Raw genomic sequence first — 27353 nt, 5'->3', positions numbered from 1 at the left:
TCTTTCTTTAGTTTGGAGTGTTTTTGTAACCACACTACAAGTCTAGAATAAAAAATTTACTTGAGTAAAAGTACCAGTATTGTCAAATGAAAGTCCCAAAAGTAAAAGTACTCATTATGCAGAATGTCCTGTTCTTTAATGATATTTTAAAAATAGCAGATCTACAAGCTCACAATGGAAGGCACGCAGGACAACTAACAACAACCCATATAAAACAAACATTATACACTTGATTGAAGTTCTTTATGGGGAGATGTTATGGAAACTGTACAAGATCACCACCAAAGCCCTTTCAACCTTCTCAAAGTTGCATAACAGAGATGTATGCAGCATCGTGACCACTCGACCATACCAGTGAGTAGCCTATATATTTGATTAATTGCTGGCCAAATAAATCTATCAATTTATGAAACAATTGCGCAGACCCGACTTTCAGACTATTTCTCATTATTCTGTACATGTGTTGTTGGCCTGAAACATGATGCAACAACATGTATATGTTTATTGGGAAGGGGGGTCATGCATTTTTCTCAAGTCACACAGGGGGGACCACAAAACAATATTTTAAGGTTGTGGGGGGACCATGAAAAAAAAGATATCACCTGTCAACCAGCACCCCCTAGTGGGTAAATAACGTACACTCCCTAAGGTGAAAACCTGGTACACTTGTGGGTGGTGGGTGTGACAGATACTCACATCTGGTAATGAGTTGAGGATTAAGCCAGTCTTCTCCTCCATGTTTCACTCTGCAGGAAGTAGAACAACAATGCATCAATGTCTCAGTGTCTAACACAACGTCTCCACTAGCTGACACTACAGTGTTTCTCCTATCATTATCTTGGTCCTGCAGCCCATCCAGACATACAGTACTCACTGATGCCCAGTTTGGATCTCATCTCCTCCTCAGACTCCACCTTAACCTCTAGAGAACTCCACTCTCCTTTTATCCCTTCTTGATGCAACTTTACTATGCAGATTTATCTTGGATAGGCTATGTCTTGTTATTTCTCAACCACAAGTACTAGTTTCTTTGAGGCACTAAACTGTTCTCTCTGCAGTCTAGTTAAGTTATTATTTACACTTTGCAGGGTGTAAATAATGGCAGGGACACATTTCTACATGTTCTAACTCTGGTCCATAGTGTTAGAAGGTGTTATCCTTAACGCTATGTCACCGACGAGCCCTTGCACTCACAGCCACGGTAGCCCAGCCTGCTCAGCCTCTGTAAAACAAAGACGGATCTGAGGTTGAAAGCCTACTTTCCTTAGTGAGTTAAGGAGAACTCCTTCTAACACAAAGGCCGGCTTTACACTGACAATGAAATCTAGCCTGAATCAGATCTGAGTCACTTCAAAAGTGGAATCCGATTTTTTTTAAACAGTCTAAATCCAAACATGTCACATGCAGGTCACATGAAATCCGATTTTGAAAAACCACATCCAGAGGTAGTTTCAAATCCGATCCATATCGGATCTGAGGACATCTGACTCAGTCTGAAAGCAGCAACCACATCCACCCCATTGAGTTATATGCAGGTCACATGCAAGCCACATCAAACTGGCCAAGCGTCACTTGTGCTGCGTAACCCGAGCGCGGAGCCCCGACGTCATTACAGAGCGCGATTATTTACTATTTGATTACAGCGCATATTACAGCATGCTGAGCACATGAGAAAAACAAGAGAGGAGAGAGAAACGTGAGCTAAATAGATACAACCAGAGAGAAGAGCGAAACACAAGAGTGAAGAAAAGGAGAGAAAAAGTTTTTGTTGTCTCTTGTCTGTTATGTCGCATTTCCTGAACATGTGATCAACTAGCGTCAACGTTGTGACGTGGACGTCATGATGCCGACATCGTTACCACGGTAACCAAAGCAGATATGTAGACGCAGGGCAGCTTTGGGCTGACGCTGTTAAAATCAGTCAGAACGCACAGATCAGATCTGTGTCACTTGCAAATGCAGTGTGAAAAGTCGGGCCAAAAGATCAGATTTGAGAACCAAATCGGATTTGGTCTGGATTTGACTGCAGTGTAAAGCCGGCCTCGGCCTAAGGACCAGAGCTCAAGCTCAACAGATGGCATATTGATTTACTAACTGTAACATTGCAGTAATGATTACTAACAATTAGGCTTTTATTGTGATGGCAAATGTTTCTGAACGTCTCACATCCTGCAAGTTTCCGCAATTGGAAATATCCAATCTGCAAAATCACACCTTGCATGCTTGCAGATCAGATAGTTTTGGCATACAACACGTCTTACGACAAAGTCTAAAGGCCTGTCCATACTGTCACCGACTGAGTTGGGAAAGCTGCAAAAAGTTTGGTGGTCGGAGACAGCATGGACAGCCCTTTAGTAAGGCTTTACTTGAGATAATAAGCTACGAGTTTGTTTTCGTGGCATGTTATTTTTAATCAAATTACAACACGTTACCTTATGTTATGTTTAACCAAACACGTTTGGAGTGGACCACGGCGCTTGGAGTGGACCACGTTTCAAACACCACAGCACGCTAATCACACGTTAAAAGGAATGGGCGCTAACTCGATATCATCGAGTTGACTTTGACAGCCCTACTAAATACACAAATACGTACACATCTATTTTTGACTTTGTGTCAGAGTGAATACTCTGTTCAGAGACACATGAGGGAAACACTGCACATTCAGTGCACTAACATGGACACAGCTCAAGTCTACTCACTTGCAGTTCTCCAGGACTGGAACATTCACCATCATGTTGGAGCTCAGGTCCAGCTCTCTTAGGGAGGGATGAGAGCTTACAGCTGAGACCAGAAGTTCACAGCATCTCTCTGACAAGTTGCAGTGAGCCAGTCTGAATGAAGAATGAAACACCAGATTGATTGATTGATAATCATATTTGAACTGGGGACCCCCACCCTGACAAGTACTTGGAACAATGCCTCGCAGTGAGCTTGTAGATCAGCTATTTCAGAATGTTTGCCTCTTCCTTCCAGAATATTTGACAATTTGGTCAATTTGGTTTTAAAATCAATAAATTGTACCTTTATAAATGTGCAGATACCCTGTATACACTTATACTGTGTGTTGCACATTAACCTGGGGACGCCCAAAAATAGTTTTGGGACCCCCTTGGGGTCACACGTTCAAAATAGCAAATCTACAGATCAGTAGATCAGTAATTTTTATGCGCAATCCCGTTGTATGACGAAGTAGCGTATACATTTGCCTTAAAGGGATATTACACTTTCAAACATGGTTGGGGTCATTTTAACGTCTACTCAGGCACATAGGCTTGGGTTAACATGATATCAAGCTTATTAATACATTCTCACCACAGCATTCATATTATATTCACATAATACAGTACATAATAAAACAGAAGTGATCAATATAAATCAGGTAAATGTATCTTACTGTAGAATCTCCAGTCTACAGTGCAGACTCTTCAGTCCTTCACAGAGCAGCTCCACTAATCCTGAGTCGTTCAGGTTGTTTTCACTGAGGTCCAATTCTCTCAAATGGGAAGGATTAGAGCTGAGAGCTGAAGCCACAACTTCAACCTCTCTCGGACAGAGGTTACAGCCAACAAGTCTGTAAATGCAGATTAAATAAGAGATTATCAAAACAAATGATACATAGTTCACTGTCATAGGAGTTATAAAAATATCTCTTATCTAGTTATCCAGACATAAACAGTATTTAGCGGAGCAGAGTGTGGAATAGACCAGGGGTTTTCAAAGTGGGTGACGGGGCACCCTGGGGTGTCGTGACGGCAGTCCAGGGGTACCACGACATTTGATAATATTCGGAATTTATTTGGACACTTAAAACAACTATTTAGGATAATTTTGAACTTGAATTTTAAATTAATTTCAGTCAGTTCTAAGCAAAATAGCCATTATCTCAATGTTTGCCAGGAGTGAAAAGGCACCCCTACATTCATTAAGATAATGTAGGGATGAAAAAAGTATTTGTAGGGGTGCCCTGAGCCAAAAAGGTTTGGGAACCCCTGGAATAGACCACACCTCTTGACAGCACAGAATGACTTTACGGAAAATATATACATTTTAATGTCAAAGATTACAACCAGCAGTTAAAGGTGTGAAATGAAGAATGAACTACATTGCATATTTACTGCCTAAACTGTGTAAAAGCTTTACAAACAAGCTGCTAGAGACCAGCATGCAGTCTCTCTATTTCTCATCCCTGTCTCCTCAAGCTGGGCCACAGGTTATGTGAAGAGACAAGAGACAGAACCAGGAAATGCAAGTGATGCTCCCACCAGCTGGACAGTTGAGTTATAAGAATGATGAAAACACGGCGGGACTATTAAATGTAGTCTGTCTACATAATAGTTTTTTGTCAAAACCAGAAAAGTGGAAACACCAACTCCAAATATCTTATTTAAACATACAGTATGCACATATGAGAAGTGGCTTATATTATCGTTCTGTAAATGTATATTGTTAACATAAAGAAATAAAAAAATAAAAATCTCTATGGTATTATGTCCCTTTAACAGAGTAAAGAAGCTCAACTGGTGAACTGTGGCAGATGCAATAAAATGATTGAATCTGGAGCTTGGACAAACATGTTGTTTTTAGTTTGACTCGACTTGTGAAAATAGCCAAACTTCAAGCTCACAATGCCTCGCAGTGAGCTTGTAGATCGGCTATTATCAAAATGTTTGCCTCTTCCTTTTGTAATATTTGACAATTTCCAATCTGGTGTTAAAAAGGTCTTAAAAGTTATTAAAATGTACCATTATAAATGTGCTCTGTATACACCTATACTGTATGATAGTTTGTTTACTGTTGAGTGAGAAAACAATGTTTCACATTAAGATAATCATCTGGATTAGACCCCCCTTGGGGGTCCCGACCCTCAGTTTGGGAACCTCATGCCTAGGCTAATAGAACGATAGTTGATTGGTACAGTAGGAAGATGCAGGATATTGATTATACAGTATGTTGATCTGTTGCGTACCTCGGTAAAGCTTGATAACTGTGTCGTAGCTACAACGGGTTGCATCGAAAATAGCCGATCTACAAGCTCTCAAGTGTTGCGTCCTTGATGCATTATGAGCTTGTAGATCAGCTATTCTTTTGTGCAATCCCTTTGATTGCGCAAGCTTATTAATATTAATCCTGTTGATTGACGAAGTAGCCTATACATTACACTTTCAAACATGTTTGGGGTCATTTTAACATCTACTCAGGCACAGATGGTTGGGTTACCATGATGTAAGGATTATTAATAAAGTAAAGTACATAATAAAACAGAAGTGATCAAATTAAATCGGGTACATTTATCTTACCGTAGAATCTCCAGTCTACAGTGCAGACTCTTCAGTCCTTCACAGAGCAGCTCCACTAGTCCTGAGTCGTTCAGGTTGTTTTTACTGAGGTCCAATTCTCTCAAATGGGAAGGATTAGAGCTGAGAGCTGAAGCCACAACTTCAACCTCTGTCTGTCTGAGGTTACAGCCAACAAGTCTGTAAATGCAGATTAAATAAGAGATTATCAAAACAAATTATACATAGTTGACTGTCATGGGAGTTAAATAAAATATCTCCTATCTAGTTATCCACACATAAACAGTATTTAGTGGAGCAGAGTGTGGAATAGACAACACCACTTGACAGCACAGAATGACTGTACGGAGGAAGATAACAATTTTATATTAAAGCTGTCAACCAGCAGTTAAAGGCAGGTGTGAAATGAAGACTGAACTACATTGCATATTTACTGCCTAAACGGTGTAAAAGCTTTCCAAACAAGCTGCTAGAGACCAGCATTCAGTCTCTCTATTTCTCATCCCTGTCTCCTTAAGCTGGGCCACAGCTGCAGGCTTTGATCTTGCTTTGAGGCGGAGCACCGACACAACATTAGTTTACATTTCCACCAATATTATAACATTTCATAAGCTACAATATGGAGGTTATGTGAAGAGACAAGAGACAGAACCAGGAAATGCAAGTGATGCTCCCACCAGCTGGACAGTTGAGTTATAAGAATAATGAAACCACTCCTCATCCATAAGTGGTGGGAATATTAAATACAGTCTGTCTACATAATATTAGACCAAAGGTACAGAGATAACAAATATCCAATGAGGTGCTGATCGTTTTTTTTTTTTTTTTTTTTTTTTGCCAAACCCATTTGCAATAAAATGATTGAATCTGGAGCTTGGACAAAGATACTGTATGTTGTTTTTAGTTTGACTCCACAGATACATATTGTGAACACTACAAGCTCACAACGTCTCGCAGTGAGCTTGTAGATCAGCTATTATCACATGTTTGCCTCTTCCTTCTGTAATATTTGACAATTTGTCCAATTTGGTTTTAAAAAGGTCCTAAAAGTCTGTTAAATTGTTCCTTTAGAAGTGTGCCTTGTATACACTTATACTGTGTGTTGGTTTGATTACTGTTGTGTGAGAAAACAATGTTGCATATTAAGCTAATCACCTGGAGACCCCCAAAATAATTTGGGGACCCCCTTGGGGATCCAGACCCTCAGTTTGGGAACCTCATGCCTAGGTTAATAGAAAGATAATTGATTGGTACAGTAGTTAGATGCAAGCTATTGATTATGCATTGATCTGTTGCGTACCTCGGTAAAGCTTGATAACTACAGCTACAGATATGCTGTTTCAACTCTTCAGTATTTACTGCTATTTTCCAGAAAGTTTCCTGCAAATGCATTTTTTCACCGGTTTGGAGAACAAAGCTTATTTTTTCAGAAACTAACAAAAATATCTGATCTACAATCTAAAATATCTGATCTACAATCTAACATTAATGAAAATCCCCTGAAAATCTACTGTCTTGCCAATGGCAGGATGTGTGAAGTTTTGAAATGGCACATCTGTACAACATGTCGAAAATAGCCGATCTACAAGCTCACAAGTGTTGCGTCCTCAATGAGTTGTGAGCTTGTAGATCAGCTATTCTAATCAGGCACATAGACTTGGGTTATCATGATATCAAGCTTATTAATACATTCTCACCACAACATTCATATTATATTCATATAATACAGTACATAATAAAACAGAAGTGATCAAAATAAACCAGGTAAATGTATCTTACCGTAGAATCTCCAGACTCTTCAGTCCAGCAAAAAGCAGTAGAGTTGAGTCGTTCAGGTTGTTTTTACTGAGGTCCAATTCTCTCAAATGGGAAGGATTAGAGCTGAGAGCTGAAGCCACAACTTCAACCTCTGTCTGTCTGAGGTTACAGCCAACAAGTCTGTAAATGCAGATTAAATAAGAGATTATCAAAACAAATTATACATAGTTCACTGTCATGGGAGTTAAATAAAATATCTCCTATCTAGTTATCCAGACATAATCAGTATTTAGCAGAGCAGAGTGTGGAATAGACGACACCACTTGACAGCACAAAATGACTGTACGGAGGAAGATAACAATTTTGATATCAAAGATTTCAACTTGCAGTTAAAGGTGTGAAATGAAGACTGAACTACATTGCATATTTACTGTCTAAACTGTGTAAAAGCTTTACAAGCTGCTAGAGACCAGCATTCAGTCTCTCTATTTCTCATCCCTGTCTCCTCAAGCTGGGCCACAGCTGCAGGCTTTGATCTGGCTTCGAGGCGGAGCACCGACACAACGTTAGTTTGCATTTCCCCCAATATTATAACATTTCATAAGCTACAATATGGAGGTTATGTGAAGAGACAAGAGACAGAAGCAGGAAATGCAAGTGATGCTCCCACCAGCTGGACAGTTGAGTTATAAGAGTGATTAAACCACTCCTCATCCATAAGTGGTGGGAATATTAAATATAGTCTGTCTACGTAATAGTGGACCAAAGGTACAGAGATAACAAATATCCAATGAGCTGCTAATAGTTTTTTTTGTCAACCCCCCCAAAAAAAGGAAAACAGCAGCTCCAAAAATTGCAGTAAGATATGCACAGATATAAGAAGTGTTATATTATCGTTCTGTAAATGTATGTATGTATAATGTTAACATAAAACAAATGGTTCTTGTTTTTATGTCCCTTTAACAGAGTAAAGAAGCTCAACTGGTGAACTGTGGCAGATGTAATAAAATGATTGAATCTGGAGCTTGGACAAACATGTTGTTTTTAGTTTGACTCAACTTGTGAAAATAGCCAAACTTCAAGCTCACAACACCTTGCAGTGAGCTTGTAGATTGGCTATTATCACAATGTTTTCCTCTTCCTTCTGTAATATTTGACAATTTCCAATCTGGTGTTAACTCATTCTGTGCCTATCCCGAACATGTTCGGGATATGTTCAATCCAAAACATTTTTTTTTTTTATTAATTTACTTACCCTGAGCTGCTTGTAGAGCCGTGGGTGGTCCTGGCTCGTCCTACGCTAGCCAGCTAGCCATTTTACATGGTCTGACGATATATTCGTTATAAAAATGGTTTAAAATACATTTTTGAGACCCCCAATGTTCAGCGCCGCTTCCGGAACGTAGTCCAGTGTGCCTATCCCGAACATGTTCGGGATTTTTAATGAAATGAATAAAATGATCCGAGGCCTTCTGAAGCCTGAGCCTAAATTTAAAATCCAGAGTTCCAAATCCGGGGGCCGCCCGGCCGGCCGTTACCCGCGAACGAATCGCCGAATCGCCGCCGAATCCAATGAAAACCCACATCTTTGAAGGGCCATATCTCTGGATTGTGTCTTTAGGGAGGCGCGCCGAGGTTTATTTACGGCGGAATCGCCTAAAAATGATCTTTAAAAAATGCTAATAATAATAGCTAATCTGTAGCCCTTTTCATCCGGGACCTTTCCATGACGTGCACGAACGTGAGCACGCGCGTCACTGCAACGTGAGTCCCCGGATGATAATGCAGTCGCCTATGAGAGACAGTCTGGCATTCTATGGCGCCATCTAGGGGCTGGCACTAAAACGGTTAAAAGGGTCTTAAAAGGTATTAAAATGTAACATTATAAATGTGACCTGTATACACGTATACTGTTTGTTGGTTTGTTTACTGTTGAGTGAGAAAACAATGTTTCACATTAAGCTAATCATCTGGATTAGACCCCCTTGGGGGTCCCGACCCTCAGTTTGGGAACCTCATGCCTAGGCTAATAGAACGATAGTTGATTGGTACAGTAGGTAGATGCAGGATATTGATTATACAGTATGTTGATCTGTTGTGTACCTCAGTAAAGCTTGATAACTGTGGCATAGCTACAACGGGTGAGCTTGTAGATCAGCTATTCTCGTGCACAATTCCGTTGTATGACGAAATAATCTATACATTTACCTCTAAACGGATATTACACTTTCAAACATGTTTGGGGTCATTTTAACGTCTACTCAGGAACAGAGGCTTGGGTTACCATGATATCAAGCTTATTAATAAAGTAAAGTGCATAATAAAACAGAAGAAGAAATAAATCTGGTAAATGTATTTTACCGTAGAATCTCCAGTCTACAGTGCAGACTCTTCAGTCCTTCACAGAGCAGCTCCAGTAGTCCTGAGTCGTTCAGGTTGTTTTTACTGAGGTCCAATTCTCTCAAATGGGAAGGATTAGAGCTGAGAGCTGAAGCCACAACTTCAACCTCTGTCTGTCTGAGGTCACAGCCAACAAGTCTGTAAATGCAGATTAAATAAGAGATTATCAAAACAAATTACCCACAGTTCACCGTCATGGGAGTTAAATAAAATATCTCCTATCTAGTTATCCAGACATAATCAGTATTTAGCGGAGCAGAGTGTGGAATAGACGACACCACTTGACAGCACAGAATGACTGTATGGAGGAAGATAACAATATTGATATCAAAGATTTTAAACCAGCAGTTAAAGGTATGAAATGAATACTGAACTACATTGCATATTTACTGCCTAAACCGTGTAAAAGCTTTACAAACAAGCTGCTAGAGACCAGCATTCAGTCTCTCTATTTCTCATCCCTGTCTCCTCAAGCTGGGCCACAGCTGCTAGCCTGACACTTCAGTCCGCACATCACCACCCCCTGCTGGTGGGTGGTGTGTAGTGTGGACTGAAGCTGCACACATTTTAATCTATTTCGAAAGCGCCCAAAGAGCGGGCGCATTGAATGGGCCAATCAGGGTTGTATGCTTGGGGCACGAGTGTGGCTGCTCCGGTCCCAGCCCCCTCCAAACAGAGCTCTTGAGCTCACGTGAGACTCGCTCGTGGACTCTGATTGGTGTCCTCTGCCCACGTGAGAGTCTAGTGGACTATGATTGGTCCGTGAAAACTGTCATGGCGGAGTCAGACTCGACTCGTATTATTTTAATAAACTATGAAATAGTGCCGTTTCTTCACGTTTTAATACCATTTTGCACTAACGTAAACATGCAGACATATAATATGTTATGAGAAATAACGTATTTTTGCAATGTCACGCCACGTCGCCGTCGCGTGTGTGTGTGTGTGTATGTGTGTATGTGTGTGTGTGACGTCAATAGGCTTTAGCCCCCCCCCCCCCCCCCGCCGAAATAGAATGTCTGCCCTCAATTTCAGACTCTAATCCCAAAACGAAGTGTGTGATTGAGTCGGACGCTAGCAGTCAGGCAACACAGCTGCAGGCTTTGATCTGGCTTTGAGGCGGAGCACCGACACACATACATTGTTTATAAGTTGTATTCAGATATTCAGCTTTACTACAGCATTGGTAATAGTAATTTTATTCAGCCGCCAGGCACAACACTTCCAAACAACTTATCTTTAAGAATATTAAGAGGAAAAGTATATTATTATTATTACCCATATAATATTATTTATTGTCACATCACAAAGCTTATTGTTGTTTACATGACATTGCATGAGGGACTCAATTTCCAAATAAAGCAGATCTACAAGCGGTTAAGGTGTTGTGATGCAAAGCATTGTAAGCTTATAGATCTGATGCCTTTGAACTTGTACTACAGAGTGCTATCACCACAGTGAAGCTGGTTTAACGTAGCATATTCCGGATGTCTTTTATGGCGTTAAACAGGGAACAATGCAAATGAACACATGAAGGCACATTTTGATTTGGTGGAATTCATCATCTGATGAACCTGAGATGCACAAATCAAGGCTTTACACAGCCTGTCATGAATCAGACGTGGCTCTTTATTTAGAAGCAAACCAATAGTAAAGAATATAGCAGAAATGTAAAGAGCTGAGTGAAAGAGACCCATTGAAAATAATAATAATGATCTGGTCCTTTTTGAGCAGTGCTAACCACTCCTACATTTGGCTTTGTGTGTAAGTCTGTCCGGACAGACGTTTTAATTAACTCATAAAAGGCACCACTGAATTCACGCTGGGTGTGATTTTTATTTTAAGTTCCACTACTGAGTGTCAGTGGGTTCAAACCACTGGTCTGGTGGGTTCAACCAGCAGTGATTTTATACTCTTAGTTTAGTTAGTGTGGTTGCTATAGCAACACACTATTGTATTCACTCAGAGAATGTTTTCCCAGCAAAGTGAAGCTGTGTTTTGTAAACTTTCTGAGTAATGTTATCCAGGTTGGACGACTGAACAACAGAAAGGTGAAGCTTTTGGTCATGCTTCACTTGACATCACAGTATCTAATATAAATGACATCACAGTATCTAATATAAATGACATCACAGTATCTAATATAAATGACATCACAGTATCTAATATAAATGACATGACAGAATTCATTTCCCAGTGGATTCCTCGTGACCCGTGTCACTGCGACCACACTTGCAATTTCCATGAATTTAATCTTTCTAGTTTTTACTCTGCTTTATTGTGGACTTTGTACGTACACAAAATACCACCTGTCACTATTACGCAGACAGTATTATTGGAATGTTTGTGTCAACCTTAGTTTCTAATTATAGTGTTAACTGTAATGGTAGATTGACTCTAGGATGTTTCTATTCACATTTCTACTAACCGAGCCTTTCTGCAGTTCCTCACAGCTGGGATCAGTCTCCATCGCCCCTCCTTTGATGTGTTGTATTTGTCCAGGTTGAACTCATCCAGAACCTCCTCTGACATCAGCAGCATGGCGGCCAGAGCTGAACACTGGGATGTATACAGACTGTCCCCTGCCTTCAGGTACTGTTGGATCTCCTGAAGTACTGAGTGGTCGTTCATTTCCATCAAACAGTGGAAGATGTTGATCATTCTCTCAGGAGAGTGATGTTCAGTGGTCATCTTCTTCAGGTTGTTAATGACTCTCTGGATGGTTTCTGGACGGTTCTCTTTCTGAACCAGTAGGCCTCCTAACAGACTCTGGTTGGACTCCAGTAAGAGGCCATGAAGGAAGCGGACAAAGAGGTCCAGGTGGCCATTTTTACTCTGCTGGGATTTCACCATGACTCTGTACAGGAAGTCTTCCAGGGTCAGCGAGGGTCCTCCTCCCAGGAACGTCTCCAGTACCTTCCTGTTCCTCTTCATGTTCTTCTGTGTGAAACAGTGGAACAGGTAGACTGCAGCCAGAAACTCCTGGATGCTCAGATGAACAAAGCTGTAGACCTTTCTCTCAGATTGAACAGTCTCTTCTTTGAAGATCTCTGTGCACACTCCTGAGTACAGCGAGGCTTCTTTCACATCAAGGCCACACTCTTCCAGGTCTTCTTGGTAGAACATGACACTGCCTTTCTTCAGATGTTCAAACGCCAGCCTGCCCAGCCTCAGAAGAACCTCTCTGTCCTTCTCCATGAGCTGCTGTTGATTCACATCATGACTGTCATCATATTTCTTCCACTTCCTCTTTGTCTGGACCGACAGGAAGTGGCTGTACATCTGAGTTTGGGTCGTGGGCAGCTGTTCTGTCTCGTCTGTCTTCAACATGTCCTCCAGAACGGTAGCTGTGATCGAACAGAAGACTGGGATGTGACACATGATGTGGAGGCTCCTTGATGTCTTCATGTGTGAGATGATTTTGCTGGCCAGCTTCTCATCACTGAATCTCTTCCTGAAGAACTCCTCCTTCTGAGGGTCTGTGAACCCTCGTACTTCTGTCTCCAAGTCAACACAATCAGGAGGGATCTGATTGGCTGCTGCAGGTCTGGTAGTTATCCAGAGGAGGGCGTTAGGGAGCAGATTCCCCTCGATGAGGTTTGTCAACAGCAGGTCCACTGATGATGTCACTGTGACATCAGAAATGATGTCATTCTTTTGGAAGACATGAGAACCAATGCGAATGTTCTCGAATTTCAGCGGAAACCTGCTTTCATCCAGACCATCAAAGATGAAGCCAACCTTCCAGACAGCGAGCTGCTCTGCTGTGACCTTCTTTAATTCTGGGTGGAAACGATGGATCAGTGAGAGAAGACTGTGCCGCTCATTTCTGACCAGGTTCAGCTCCCGGAATGAGAAGGGAACCAGGAGAATGACATCCTGATTTTCCAAACCCCTTGCCCAGTCCAGAGTGAACTTGCGCACAGAGAAGGTTTTTCCAATGCCAGCGATGCCCTTGGTCAGAACTCTTCTGATGGGTTTGTCTCTGCCAAGGAGGAGGGGCTTAAAGATATCACAGCATTTGATTGGTTGGTCATGGAGGGTCTTCTTGGAAGTTTTCTCAAGCTGCCAGACCTCATGTTGGGTATTAACCCCTTCACTCTCTCCCGCTGAGATGTAGAGCTCTGTGTAGATGCTGCTGAGGGAGGGCACTTCAGTGACGTATGTCACACGATCAAGACGGTTCAAACCGACCTTATAAACCTTTAGAACCTCCTGCGGACTGACACCTGCTATGAGAAGACAATGAAGACATTTTAAACATTTAGTTGAATTTATAACTTTACATCCTTACAGCTGTGTATGCACATTATTAATTTAACCACTTAAACCCCAGCTTCCTTATTCTGGGGAAATGTTGACAGCAAATAGCAGATCTACAAGCTTACAAGCTGATCTGTAAGCTTGTAGATCATACAAAGTTGATACATGTTTAGCATCATTATTTAAACATGGATACTGATGACACATTGTGGACATTTAGTCTGACAATGTCTTCTGTCATTTCAAACATTTCAGTTATTAACTGTGTTAATTAATGTACATTGTGTCCAGTCTTACGGTGTCCACTGCTGGTGTGACTGGGTGTCTTCAGTCCAGGTGTGGTTCTGGATCCCTTGGACGCCTGCTCTGTCACAACACGACCACTCCTCTCCCTCTCTCTGTGGAGACATTAAGACATTATAATACTGTATAATAGTATTTAATATGTACATATAATATGACATATACCATCATTGATATGTTCCCACTGCATTGTGTTGATTTCATTCATAAATTACAAAGATATAATTTATGCAACACAACCACTGCTCTCCATCTCTCTGTGGAGAAGACAACTTATTATGAATATAGACAATGACTTATATAATATCAATATGTATTATTATATCAGAGTTAACCGCACTTGTCCGCCATATACTCCAAAAGGTGTTATCATAATTATAATAACCTATCTACAAGCTCACACTGCATTGTGTTGTAAGCTTGGAGGTAGGCTAATTGCATGTCTATATTTGCTGTGTGTGCGTGTGCCTGTGTGTCATGTGGTGATTGTTTTGGTGTTGTGTGTGTATGAAAAGGCTCAGTGCAAATGCTGATAGTTTAATGTCTTGTGTCCATAATGTTTGTACAGAACCAGACTAGGAACAGTTTACAGCGATTTACAATAAGCAGGTAATACACATCACTATAATAAGCAAGATAATATGTACATTAACAACAATATAACAAATGCATAGGAATATCAATCTAGAAAAACAATAACATAGGTAGACCACACACCTAATCAGTAAAACACTTCTAAAACCTAAAAATGCTATCTAGCTTTGTGTATGGTCATCGGTGGTCATTGAGGGAAGGGGGAGTGTTACAGTAGTGCTATGGGTTTAGGTGGAGTCTGAAGAGGTGAGTCTTCAGTCCACGGCGGAAGCTAGAGAGTGACTCTGTAGAACCCATTTTTAGAAAAGAAAATTACATATGACACCATGACTGTCCAAAAATGACACAAGAATAAGTAGAACAGAGAGCATATCTCCGCCAGGCCGGGTTGCCATACGGTATCAGTGATTCAGACGTATAGGCCAAAATGTGGGCTGGTTTAGCGCCACCATGAAAATATAAACATCATGCAGGGATTGGCTCAGGGGTAGAGTTGCCATCTTAGAACACAGAAAGTTCCCAAAGGGAATCAACAGCAGTTCGATCCTGGACTCCCCCAGAGTTTGTGTTGAAGAGTCCTTGAGCAAGACACTGAACCCCTTATTGCTACCAGTGAGCAGGTTGGTGCCTTGCATGGCTTCCTCTGACATTGCTGTGTGATATGTGTGTGTGAATGGGTGAATGTAATGCACAATCTATGTAAAGCACCTTGGATAATGGCGCTATATAAACCATTTTATTAACAAGAAATGTGGTTCTTGTCAATCTATTAGTTTGCTAGATTAGACACAGACAGCGAGCCAGATGTGTACCAATTCATTGATAAACTGAACACACTTACGTTGTGTTAGTAGGGCAGGAGAGAGGGGTCTACCAGCACCCCAATGACATGTTTTCGAAACCTGTTTTTTTTGGACCGTTATGATGTCTAGTTATGATTTCTGCTTGTTGCCGTCGCCAACTAATGTCCCATGGGGTTCATTTTTAACCTTTTCTCACAACTATTCCCGATCTGAACCATACAATGGTCATAACAGAAAATGCCATAACGCTTGATGTAAACAACCTACAGGGACAAATGAACACACTTTTCTAAATGATTTTGACCCAGGGAATTCATTAAAGTGGTTATTTTTAACATTTATGCACATCTTGACCCTATTTCAGGACAGAAACGGTGAAAAATAACCCAAAAATGTTCAAACACGTCTATACTTCTCTTTGTACAGATACATTAAGGTGTATTCTTTTGATACCACAGGTTTTTTAGGACCCTTATGATGTCTAGTTATGATTTCTGCTTGTTGCCGTGGTCAACTAATGTCCCATGGGGTTCATTTTTAACCTTTTCTCACATATCCCCAATTAGTGTGGGGATTTAGGGGAGCAAATGCTAATTTCGTGCAATTTTGACTTAAAGCGCGAAATTTTGCACAGATGTAGCCCAGGGCTTGCTCTAATGATTTAGCTAGGGCGCCCGAGTCTGCGACCTTCGGGGTCGCCACAGCACCCACACAACTCTGAAAAGTGATGACTCATCACTTTTCATCACTAAAGTCGATGGGAGCCCAACTTGATTTGGCCGCTGTGGCAACCCCGAATGTCGCAGACTCGGGCGCCCTAGTTAAATCATTAGAGCATGCCCTGAGCTACATCTGTGCAAAATCTTGAACTTTTAGACTGATTAGCACGAGAAAAAAAAACCCTAAGGCCTCCGACTAACATGAATACTCACCCATACGTGTATTGTTTTCTAAGGCCATTTCTAGCCCACTGAATGTTTTTTGTGCAAAACAAATGCCTGCAATGGATTCAGCATCATGACAAACCCCTAGTTAGACCCCTCAGATCCTCCTTAAATACCCAGAAAAAAAATCTTTTTCTGGGTATTTTCCTCCTGTATAGAAAGTCAATGGAAGCCCAACTTGATTTGACCGCTGTGGAGACCCCGAAGGTCGCAGACTCGGGCGCCCTAGCTAAATCATTAGAGCAAGCCCTGGGCTACATCTGTGCAAAATTTCGCGCTTTAAGTCAAAATTGCACGAATTTAGCATTTGCTCCCCTAAATCCCCACACTAATTGGGGATATGTGAGAAAAGGTTAAAAATTTACCCCATGGGACATTAGTTGACCACGGCAACAAGCAGAAATCATAACTAGACATCATAAGGGTCCTAAAAAACCTGTGGTATCAAAAGAATACACCTTAATTCATCTGTACAAAGAGAAGTATAGACGTGTTTTGAACATTTTTGGGTTATTCTTCGCCGTTTCTGTCCTGAAATAGGGTCAAGATGTGCTTAAATGTAAAAAATAACCACTTTAATGAATTCCCTGGGTCAAAATCATATAGAAAAGTGTGTTCATTTGTCCCTGTAGGTTGTTTACATCAAGCGTTATGGCATTTTCTGTTATGACCATTGTATGGTTCAGATTGGGAATAGTTGTGAGAAAAGGTTAAAAATGAACCCCATGGGACATTAGTTGGCGACGGCAACAAGCAGAAATCATAACTAGACATCATAACGGTCCAAAAAAAACAGGTTTCGAAAACATGTCATTGGGGTGCTGGTAGACCCCTCTCTCCTGCCCTACTATGTGTGGAGTTCCAGTTTGATCACTGAAGTTAAGAGGTTCAATTTTAGACCAGTCACTCTTCATAGACACACAGCTGGGTGTTGGAGACTCTGCTCTGTGACTTCTGGAATCATACAAATGTTTATACATTTATCATGTGAATGAAAAAGTACATGCAACAAATAGCAATATAAACTATGTGTGTGTGTGTGTGTGTGTGTGTGTGTGTGTGTGTGTGTGTGTGTGTGTGTGTGTGTGCGTGCGTGCGTGCGTGCGTGCGTGCGTGTGTGCGTGCGTGTGTGCGTGCGTGCGTGCGGATGAAAAGGCTCAGTGCAAATGGAATGAAATGTTTACAATAAAGGATGCTGATAATGTATAATGTCTTGATAATAATAATAATGTCTTGATAATAATAATGTCTTGTGTCCATAATGTTTGTACAGAACCAGACTGGTTCTCTATCATCAATATGCCATTGACATAGAGTGATTAACTTATATAACAAATATTAATTATGAACCTGCTATGAGGCAACAATATCACCAATGTAATGCTGAGACTACAGTAGATGCAGATGCATGCAGTAGCTCTCGTCAACCAACAGGGGTCCTACTAGACCACAGAAATATCCCAATAGAAGAGCAGGCTGTTGCAACAACAGAGCTAATAGCCAGTTTAAGCAACGCTACGGCAACGGCAGATGACAACGGTAATCGGAAATGATCCGTGCTCGATAGATCAACCTGCCGTCGCCACGGCCGTCTCTACTACGGCAGAAGGTCCCTTCCCACTTAGCACCTACTCCGTCTGCTGCGTGTACGCGTCGCCATGGGAACCAAAGCGTTCAGTGAAAGGGGTGGGAACCCGTCGCCTCCGAGGCTTTGCTTAACCATTTCGATCGCTACGGCGATTACGTCATAGCAGCCGTAGTCCCACCTCACGTTGCGGTAGTAGAAACTGTCTGCTTAATGTCGCTAATAGCTGGTCTGAGGCAGACATTGGATCATGTTAATAATACTATAGATTCTCCTTTAGACCAGTCACTCTTCAGTAACAGCGATTACAGTAACAGTGATTACAGTAACAGTGTTACTTGTAACGTGTTACCTCCAACACTGCTGCAGACAGCGGCTGACCATTACTCACATTATATTATTTCCCATTTAGGGATGGTCATAACGATATATCAGCCTTAACTCATCTAGTGCCTTTCGCGTGATGTCACGCGATAAGTACTAGAGTACGTATAGTGCCGAATGCGTGATGTCGCGCGAAAAGTAATATATTACTGTAATGGCGAGTAAAAATACCTAGTACAATGGCCGACGCTCCGGAGACGAAATCCGCGCTGATTTGTCATCATCACGGCTCCACGAGCACACAATAGTCATCCCATAACATTGAGGTGGACGGCCGATCTCATCTTTAATGTCCATTATCTCAAAACAACACTTTAGAAGCGAAGATGGAGGCAGATGCTCGCTTATAAAACACATGTATAAACGCTCCTATGCAATCCAGCATGGCACCACGTAAACAATGATCGGTTCCGTCGCAGGATCCGATGACGTCAGACCGGAAGTACTTCCGGTCTAGACTTCTGGCCTTCAAAATAAGACAATGGCCGTTAATGAGGCCGGGAGGGGGCACTCTGGACCCCCTAATCCGTTAATGTCCTGGGCTCTGGATGAGTTAATAAACTTGAATTAACCATATAATGACCTTGGTCAAATGATTGGCCAATTATGTTATTAAATATGTTGTTTTAGTAGCATTTTGTATAGTGTTAGTGTTGTGTATATTGTATAGTGTTATACATTGTATAGGAGGATTGACATACTGTGTGTGTGGAGGTCCAGGTTCACTGAAGTCCGGAGGACGTCCTTTAGACCAGTCACTCTTCATAGACACACAGCTGGGTGTTGGAGACTCTGCTCTGTGACTTCTGGAATCATACAAATGTTTATACATTTATCATGAGAATTAAAGAGTTCAGGTCAGCGCTAGAAGACCTGAGGGGTGGTTTGGAACATATCTAGGCAGGCAGTCATGGAGGTACAAAGGTGCCAGACCTTTGAGAGCTTAACTCATTCGTAGTTTTCGCCCGTAAATCCCGCAGATTTCTCTATGTCTTTCACTGCTGGCTTCTCCTACCTGTTAACGCGGGCGCTCATCCAATTCCCATCGTGCGCGATCGGACACTGCTATGCATCGTGTGTTCGCGTATTCCATCAGCTTCTCAAATCCGTTGAAATTTTGAAAATTGATCAATCCGTTCTCCATCTGTAAGCCGCGGAGTTCACACAGTAAGCTGACGGGCCAAAATAGAGGACGGACCACCCGCTTCCGGTTTAGGGCTCAATGTTAAACTGGTCCGCTCAATAATGTGTCCGTGTAGAAACGATGATCACGGAACATTAGTTCCGGAATTTTAGTTCCGCTTCGATAAAAAAATTTTTTTTATTAATTTTTATTACATTTACGGGTTCTACGGGCATGGCAGAGAAGTGGGTACAAAGGGGTATTTTTTTGGCAGCATATGAGTTAATAAACAAGTAAAATATATATTTCTAAATCAATCCTAAAAACAACCAAGAGTCAGTCTAGTGAAGCTTAGACTGGATTGGTTAGTTAAAAGTTGTAATCTGACAGTTGTTTTCTTTGGCAGGCTAGAAATAAGTGGGCACACTAGGCCATTTTAGTATAGGATAGATTTAGATAGATTAGACTTTTATTTTGTTTTCCATTTTGTTAGATAGATGTGTGGGTCTTAGCAATATCTCAGCCTAACCGTTAATGAACCAAATAACGTTGGTCAAATGATTGCATAACTATGTTATTCTAGTGGTGTTGTGTATATTTTTAGGATTGACATACTGTGTGTGTGGAGGTCCAGGTTCACTGAAATCAGGAGGACGTCCTTTAGACCAGTCACTCTTCATAGACACACAGCTGGGTGTTGGAGACTCTGCTCTGTGACTTCTGGAATCATACAAATGTTTATACATTTATCATGAGAATTAAAAAGTTCAGGTCAGCACTAGAAGACCTGAGGGGCGGTTTAGAACATATCTAGACAGCTGTGTGATATTATGTGTGGTGAATGGGTGAATGGCGGCGCCTGGCTCGGCTGCGACCACACTGGCTCACGTAGAGACGAAATATCCACTAGGACCGGAGAGTCTGGTTGTTTGTGTTAAGAACAACAACGCTAAAGTGATATACGACCGACAGTTCATATTAGAATTGCGTGCGTCTAGTAGTTGTGGGACGGTAGATGTGGTAACTAAGGACGCTCTACAGAGTCTCGGGTTGCTATGCCGGCGAGACCCAGAGGCCTGTGAGGCAGCGGAGTCTCCCACCAGCATTGGCGGCCCTAGGAGCAGACGGAGGCGGTGCGACAGGAGGAGGAAGCGCGGGTGCCGCGGCGGTCTAACAGCGAAGCTGCGTGCTAATCCATATAGGACTCCACTTCCATCCATCTTCCTCTCAAATGTTCGCTCATTGGAGAAGCAAATGGACTTCATGAAGTTGGATTTGAGAACAGATCGGGAGATGAAGGATTGCTGCGCTATGATTTTAACAGAGACATGGTTAAAACCAACTGTACCGGACGATGCTGTTGCTCTGGAGGGACTTACAACTTTCCGATGGGACAGGAACTGTGCTCTCACTGGTAAATCCCGAGGGGGCGGGGTGTGCATTTACACTAACAATAGATGGTGCAATAATGCCACAGTGGTCGCTAGTCATTGCTCTTCTGACATTGAGTTTTTGACTATAAAATGTAGACCCTTTTATTTACCAAGAGAAATTACAAATATTGTAATAACAGCAGTGTACATTCCACCCAGTGCAAACATTAAAGAGGCACTTAATGTACTATATCGTTCCATCAGTGAGCTGCAAACCACACATACAGAGGGGATCTTTATTGTGGCTGGGGATTTTAACCAGGCTAACATGAAGACAGTTCTCCCTCAGTTCTATCAGTATGTGGACTTTCCAACTAGGGGCAAAAACACACTGGATCGAGTTTACACTAACATCAAGTGTGCTTTCAGAGCAGCCCCCCGTTCCCATCTTGGCTCTTCAGACCACTGTTCTGTGATGCTGGTCCCTGCATATAGGCCCATGCTCACTAGGACAAAACCTGCTGTGAAGCAGGTGAGGGTCTGGCCTGAGGGTGCCATGGATGCACTACAAGACTGTTTTGAGTGTACAGATTGGGACATGTTTAAGGAGGCAGCAACAGAGGGACAACGGACTGATGTGGAGGAGTATGCTGGTACTGTGTCTGCCTACATTTCCAAGTGTACGGAGGATGTTAGTGTTGTCAAGAACATCACAACACGAGCCAACGAGAAGCCTTGGATGACTAGCGAGGTACGGGAACTGCTGAGGGTGCGGAACAATGCTTTTAAAGCAGGAGGAGGTGTGGAGCTCAGAACAGCAAGAGCCAACCTGAACCGTGCCATCAGAGTTGCAAAGCGTACCTACAGTCGGAAAATTGAAGGTTTCTTCCAGGACTCTACAGACTCTCGGCGCATGTGGAAGGGCATTCAGTCCATCACAGGCTATAAGGGAGCACCATCACCCTGTGAGGACAATGAGGACTTCCTCAACGAGCTCAATAATTATTTTGCACGCTTTGAAGCAACAAACAACATCCCTGCAAGGAAAACCATTCCCCTTCCAGATGAGAAGGTGCTCAGTCTGGACCTAGCTGATGTCCGGCGGACCCTGAAAGGTATCAACGCCCGGAAGGCGACGGGCCCCGACAACATTCCAGGTCGGGTGCTCAAGGAGTGTGCGGATCAGTTGGCCCCGGTCCTCACAGACGTGTTTAACATCTCACTAAACCAGGCTGTTGTCCCTTCATGTTTCAAAGCTGCTACAATAATTCCTGTGCCAAAAAAGCCCGTTATAACATCTCTCAATGATTACCGCCCAGTTGCACTCACCCCAATAACGATGAAGTGCTTCGAGAGGCTGGTAAAGGCACATATAGTCTCCAAACTCCCCCCCAAATTTGACCCGTTCCAGTTTGCCTACCGTGCAAACCGCTCTACAGAGGATGCCATTGCCTCTGTCCTGCACCGGAGCCTGGCACACCTAGAGGGGAAGAACACCATTGTGCGTCTGCTGTTCTTAGATTTTAGCTCAGCATTCAACACAATTATCCCTCAGCAACTGGTGGACAAACTGGACCCCCTGGGCCTTGGCACTCCTTTGTGTAACTGGCTGCTGGACTTCCTAACAGACAGACCTCAATCTGTGCGAGTTGGGAATAATAACTCCAACGTCATCTCCCTGAGCACTGGCTCTCCCCAGGGCTGTGTTTTGAGTCCACTGCTGTTCACCCTGATGACCCATGACTGCTGTGCGAGGTTCAGTACTAACCATATGGTGAAATACGCGGACGACACGACAGTTGTGGGCCTCATCAAAGATGACAACGAGGATGTATACAGGGAGGAAGTGAGACAGCTGGTGGGCTGGTGCAACACACACAACCTGGTCCTGAATGTCAACAAGACAAAGGAGATCATCGTTGACTTCCGACGGAACCAGCACAGCCACACACCACTCCTCATAAATGATACCGCAGTGGAGGTCGTGAGCAGCACCAAGTTCCTGGGGGTACAAATCACAGACAGCCTGACATGGTCCTCAAACACGGCCTCTCTTGTGAAGAGAGGACAGAAACGTCTGTTCTTTCTGCGCCGGATGAGAAGAGCCCAACTTCCCCCTCCCATCCTCACCACGTTCTACAGGGCCACGATAGAGAGCATTCTGACAAACTGCATCTCTGTCTGGTCTGGTAGCTGCAGTGAGACAGACTGGAAAACTGTGCAGAGAGTGGTGAGGACAGCAGAGAGGATTATCGGGACTACACTGCCTTCCATCAAGGACATTGCCCAAAATCGATGTCTTTTAAAGGCAAATAAGATCATGTCTGACCTACCCACCCACATCAGGGACTGTTCAACCTCCTGCCCTCTGGTAAAAGGTACCGCAGCATCGGGAGCAGAACGGCCAGATTCACCAAGAGTTTTTTCCCCCAAGCCATAAGACTTGTGAACTCTGAAAAAGCTGAAAAAGCTAAAAAGTCACGTTAAAAGTGCATATCCCCTGACCTTTCTCCATATGATGCTTAAGAATCCTTTGGGCCATATCCATGAATTTGAATTTGATTTGTGTTTTTATTGATCAAGTGGTTTTTCTAGTGTTTTTAGTTTTTAGTATTTTAAAGGAGCTATAGTCAACTTTTTCATTGTAGGGCCGACACTTTGTTTACATCCTAGTCTATAGACTAGAATGTAAACAAGTGTCGGTCTGACAATGGCCAAAATGATTATTTTATCATTATTTTACGCTTTTTGTGGTCATTTTTGAATAGAAACACATAAATGAAGCTTATTTTTTTATAAAATATTTTCGAAACATTATTTTTATTTTAGCATCCGTTTTTCAAGAAAAAGTTGACTATAGCTCCTTTAACTTATTTTAACTAGGAGCCAGTGAAACGAAATTTCGTTCATTTATGCATTTCATGTATATGTTGAATGACAATAAAGCTATCTATCTATCTATCTGAATGTAATGCACAATCCATGTAAAGCACCTTGGATAATGGCGCTATATAAACCATTTTATTTACAAGAAATGTGGTTCTTGTCAATCTATTAGTTTGCTAGATTAAACACAGACAGCCAGACAGATGTGTACCACTTCATTCACAAACTGAACACACTTACGTTGTGTGTGGAGGTCCAGGTTGATCACTGAAGTTAAGAGGTTCAATTTTAGACCAGTCACTCTTCATAGACACACAGCTGGGTGTTGGAGACTCTGCTCTGTGTGTGTGTGTGTGTGTGTGTGTGTGTGTGTGTGTGTGTGTGTGTGCGCGTGCGTGCGTGCGTGCGTGCGTGCGTGCGTGCGTGCTGATGAAAAGGCTCAGTGCAAATGGAATGAAATGTTTACAATAAAAGGATGCTGATAATGTATAATTTCTTGATAATAATAATGTCTTGTGTCCATAATGAGCTTAATAAACAAGTAAAATATATAAAATATATATTTGTGTATAGTTTAGTGTTGTAGTGTTGTGTATAGTTTGAGGATTGACATACTCTGTGTGTGGAGGTCCAGGTTCACTGAAATCAGGAGGACGTCCTTTAGACGCGTCACTCTTCATAGACACACAGCTGGGTGTTGGAGACTCTGCTCTGTGGTGAAGACTTCTGGAATCATACAAATGTTTTATCATGAGAATTAAAAAGTTCAGGTCAGCACTAGAAGACCTGAGGGGTGGTTTGGAACATATCTAGACAGCCAGCCATAGAGGTACGAAGGTGCCAGACCATTGAGAGCTTAATAAACAAGTAAAATATATTTTTCAATCAATTCTAAAAACAACCAGGAGTCTGTGCAATGAAGTTAAAAGTGGAATAATGGAATAAACGGTTGTGTATATTGTATGTATTGTATAGGAGGATTGACATACTGCGTGAGTGGAGGTCCAGGTTCACTGAAATCAGGAGGACGTCCTTTAGACCAGTCACTCGTAGACACACAGCTGGGTGTTGGAGACTCTGCTCTGTGGTGAAGACTTCTGGAATCATACAAAAAATAGTTTCTACAATTATCATGACAAAAAAATAGTTTCCACTTATCATGAGAATGAAAAAGCCAATTGTTCTGTTTTCCTTTTCCCTTGTGGCAACAGAAGGAACATGAAAATGTACTGTAGGTCTTCAATGTAACTAAGCAGGTAATATAAAAATAAATAACTTAGTATCCAATTACTCTAATGTAAAACTAACGTGTCAGGTTACTCTGTTACTAAAAAAGGTAAAGTAATTACAGTAACAGTGTCACTTGTAACGTGTTACCTCCAACACTGCTGCAGAGAGAGACTGACACTTATTCACATTATTATCTTTTCCTTTCTTTTCTTTTCTTTTCTTTTCTTTTCTTTTCTTTTCTTTTCCATTATAGGATGGATGTGTGGATCGTAGGAATATTTCAGCCTTAATAACCATTAATTAACCAAATAATGACGTTTGCCAAATGATTGCAGAACTATGTTATTCTAATGGTGTTGATTGCGACCGTAGGGAGCTACTTACTGTAGAAACCTCCACCGGCTGTCCGTGGGTGAGTGAGTGAGTCAGTCAGTCAGTCAGTCAGTCCGTCCGTCACACTTTTGCCCTGCTCATATCTCCACAACCGTTGCCCCCATCCATGCCAAATTTTGCACACACACTCCTTGACTGCCAAACTACAACCTTCAAGGACCCCCGGAGCCCCAGGGACCCCCAGGTCCCCTGACCCCCAGGTCCCTGGGGGACCCCCAGATGTAAAAAATGACCAAATGTGCTCACACGTCACACTTTTTCCCTGCTTATATCTCCGCACCCGTTGACCCGATCCATGCCAGATTTTACACACACACTCCTTGCCTGCCAAACTACAACCTCCAAGGACCCCCGGAGCCCCAGGGACCCCCAGGTCCCTGGGGGACCCCCAGATGTAAAAAATGACCAAATGTGCAAAAATGACCAAATGAGCACCCCAACGGGGCTGCTCACGGGGAATTCCCGGGGACCACCGACTCCTGAACGGATGCAAAAGTGGTGGCGCCCCCAGTGGAGGACCCCCTGCCACTGCAGCGCACATAAAATGCCGTAACTCGGGCTAGGAGCGTCCGGGAGAGCCGGGGCCGGTACCTATTCGTCCGCCAAGGCAACGCGGAGACCCCACCCCTCATTTCTCACATGGCCCTATTGTAGCGCCACCTTCAGGCCGATTTTTAAAACACATTTTTGGACACTGCTCCTACAGTTTTTGCCCTAAAATCACGAATATCACCAGTAAGACTCCCGAATCGGGAGATAAGCGACCGTCAGGTCACAGCGTGACCTGACGGTCACGCTGTGGACCTGACGGTGATGTCAGCGAGTTGTGACATCACTTCCTGTACAGGGCGGCTACACGAAATGTGGATAACACTATATATGGAGTGTGACGATTCAAGGCATCTCGGATAAGTTCTTACCGGACACCACTGCATCGGTTATCTCCATATATGGAGGGATGTGTTGGTTATCTCCATATCTGGAGATTCAACCTTCAACGATTTTGACATCTTGTTACTAATCTGTCGGTAGATAATGCCGGTCTTATATCACAGCCTCCACCTCTCACGTCATACGGGCAGCCATAGTTACACCTGGAATGTTGAATCTCCATATATGGAGATAACCTACGCATCACACAAAGTCTGACCTCACCAGCCCATACTTGGGCATGGACGACTTATATCTCCATATACGGAGATATAAGATGACATCACAGAGTCCACAGCTGATGATGTGGCGTGATGTCATACAATACACAAACAAGCCCTATATAAAGGGGCAATTCTCAGCAGGGAAGAGAGCATTCCCCACTAGCTGAGTATCTTATCACATCTTGGATGTGATGATAAGCTATAAGCTTAGTTGATCCTGGCGATAAGGTCTGAGTCGAGGAATGCTCTCTTCCCTGGTGAGAATTGCCCCTTTATATAGGGCTTGTTTGTGTATTGTATGACACTCTGCTCATATCTCCGCATCAGTATGACATCACACTGCTGACATCACTCTGACATCACAGAGTCCACAGCTGATGATGTGGCGTGATGTCATACTGATGCGGAGATATGAGCAGGGCAAAAGTGTGACGTCACACGTGTCACGTCACACGTGTGACTCAGGGACAGACTCAGGGACGGACGGACGGACGGACGGCCGGTGGAGGTTTTCATACTAAACTGCGACCTGACGGTCGAAACTACACAGCATGTCTACACTCATGTCATCAACATGGATCAGGAAGATTTTGGAAAAACACATTTTTGCCCTATTTGTGGAGATAAGCCACCTACGGTCGCTTATCTCCTGATTAGGGAGTCTTACTGGTATTTTATAGTGTTATAGTGTTGTGTTTATTGTATAGTGTTATAGCCTATATTGACAGACAGAAGGACGTCCTTTAGACCAGTCACACTTCATAGACACACAGCTGGGTGTTGGAGACTTTCCCACTGGACAAGTCTCTTCTACTTCTCTTGCAATAAAGAATATCCAAACAAAAACATGGATTGGACAATGT

At 42.6% G+C, this 27353-nt stretch overlaps 1 protein-coding gene across 1 annotated transcript in view; it reads right to left on the bottom strand.

Moving 5' to 3' along the window:
- Nucleotides 1-27353, bottom strand: part of LOC308293224 (NACHT, LRR and PYD domains-containing protein 3-like) — a 140905-nt gene that overhangs the window by 24576 nt on the left and 88976 nt on the right. Inside the window, exons 9-10 of the mRNA XM_080735660.1 lie at nucleotides 11884-13687; nucleotides 9482-9593 (exon numbers count right to left, since the gene is read on the bottom strand). Coding sequence (XP_080591786.1) covers nucleotides 9482-9593; nucleotides 11884-13687 — 1916 coding nt within the window. The remainder of the gene's footprint in view (nucleotides 1-9481; nucleotides 9594-11883; nucleotides 13688-27353) is intronic.

The sequence above is a fragment of the Nannobrachium achirus genome (genome assembly GCF_963921795.1).
Source record: "Nannobrachium achirus genome assembly, chromosome: 10".
Classification (NCBI taxonomy): Eukaryota; Metazoa; Chordata; class Actinopteri; order Myctophiformes; family Myctophidae; genus Nannobrachium; species Nannobrachium achirus.
Note: the sequence above shows the minus strand (reverse complement) of the source record. Positions and strands in the feature narration are given on the sequence as shown.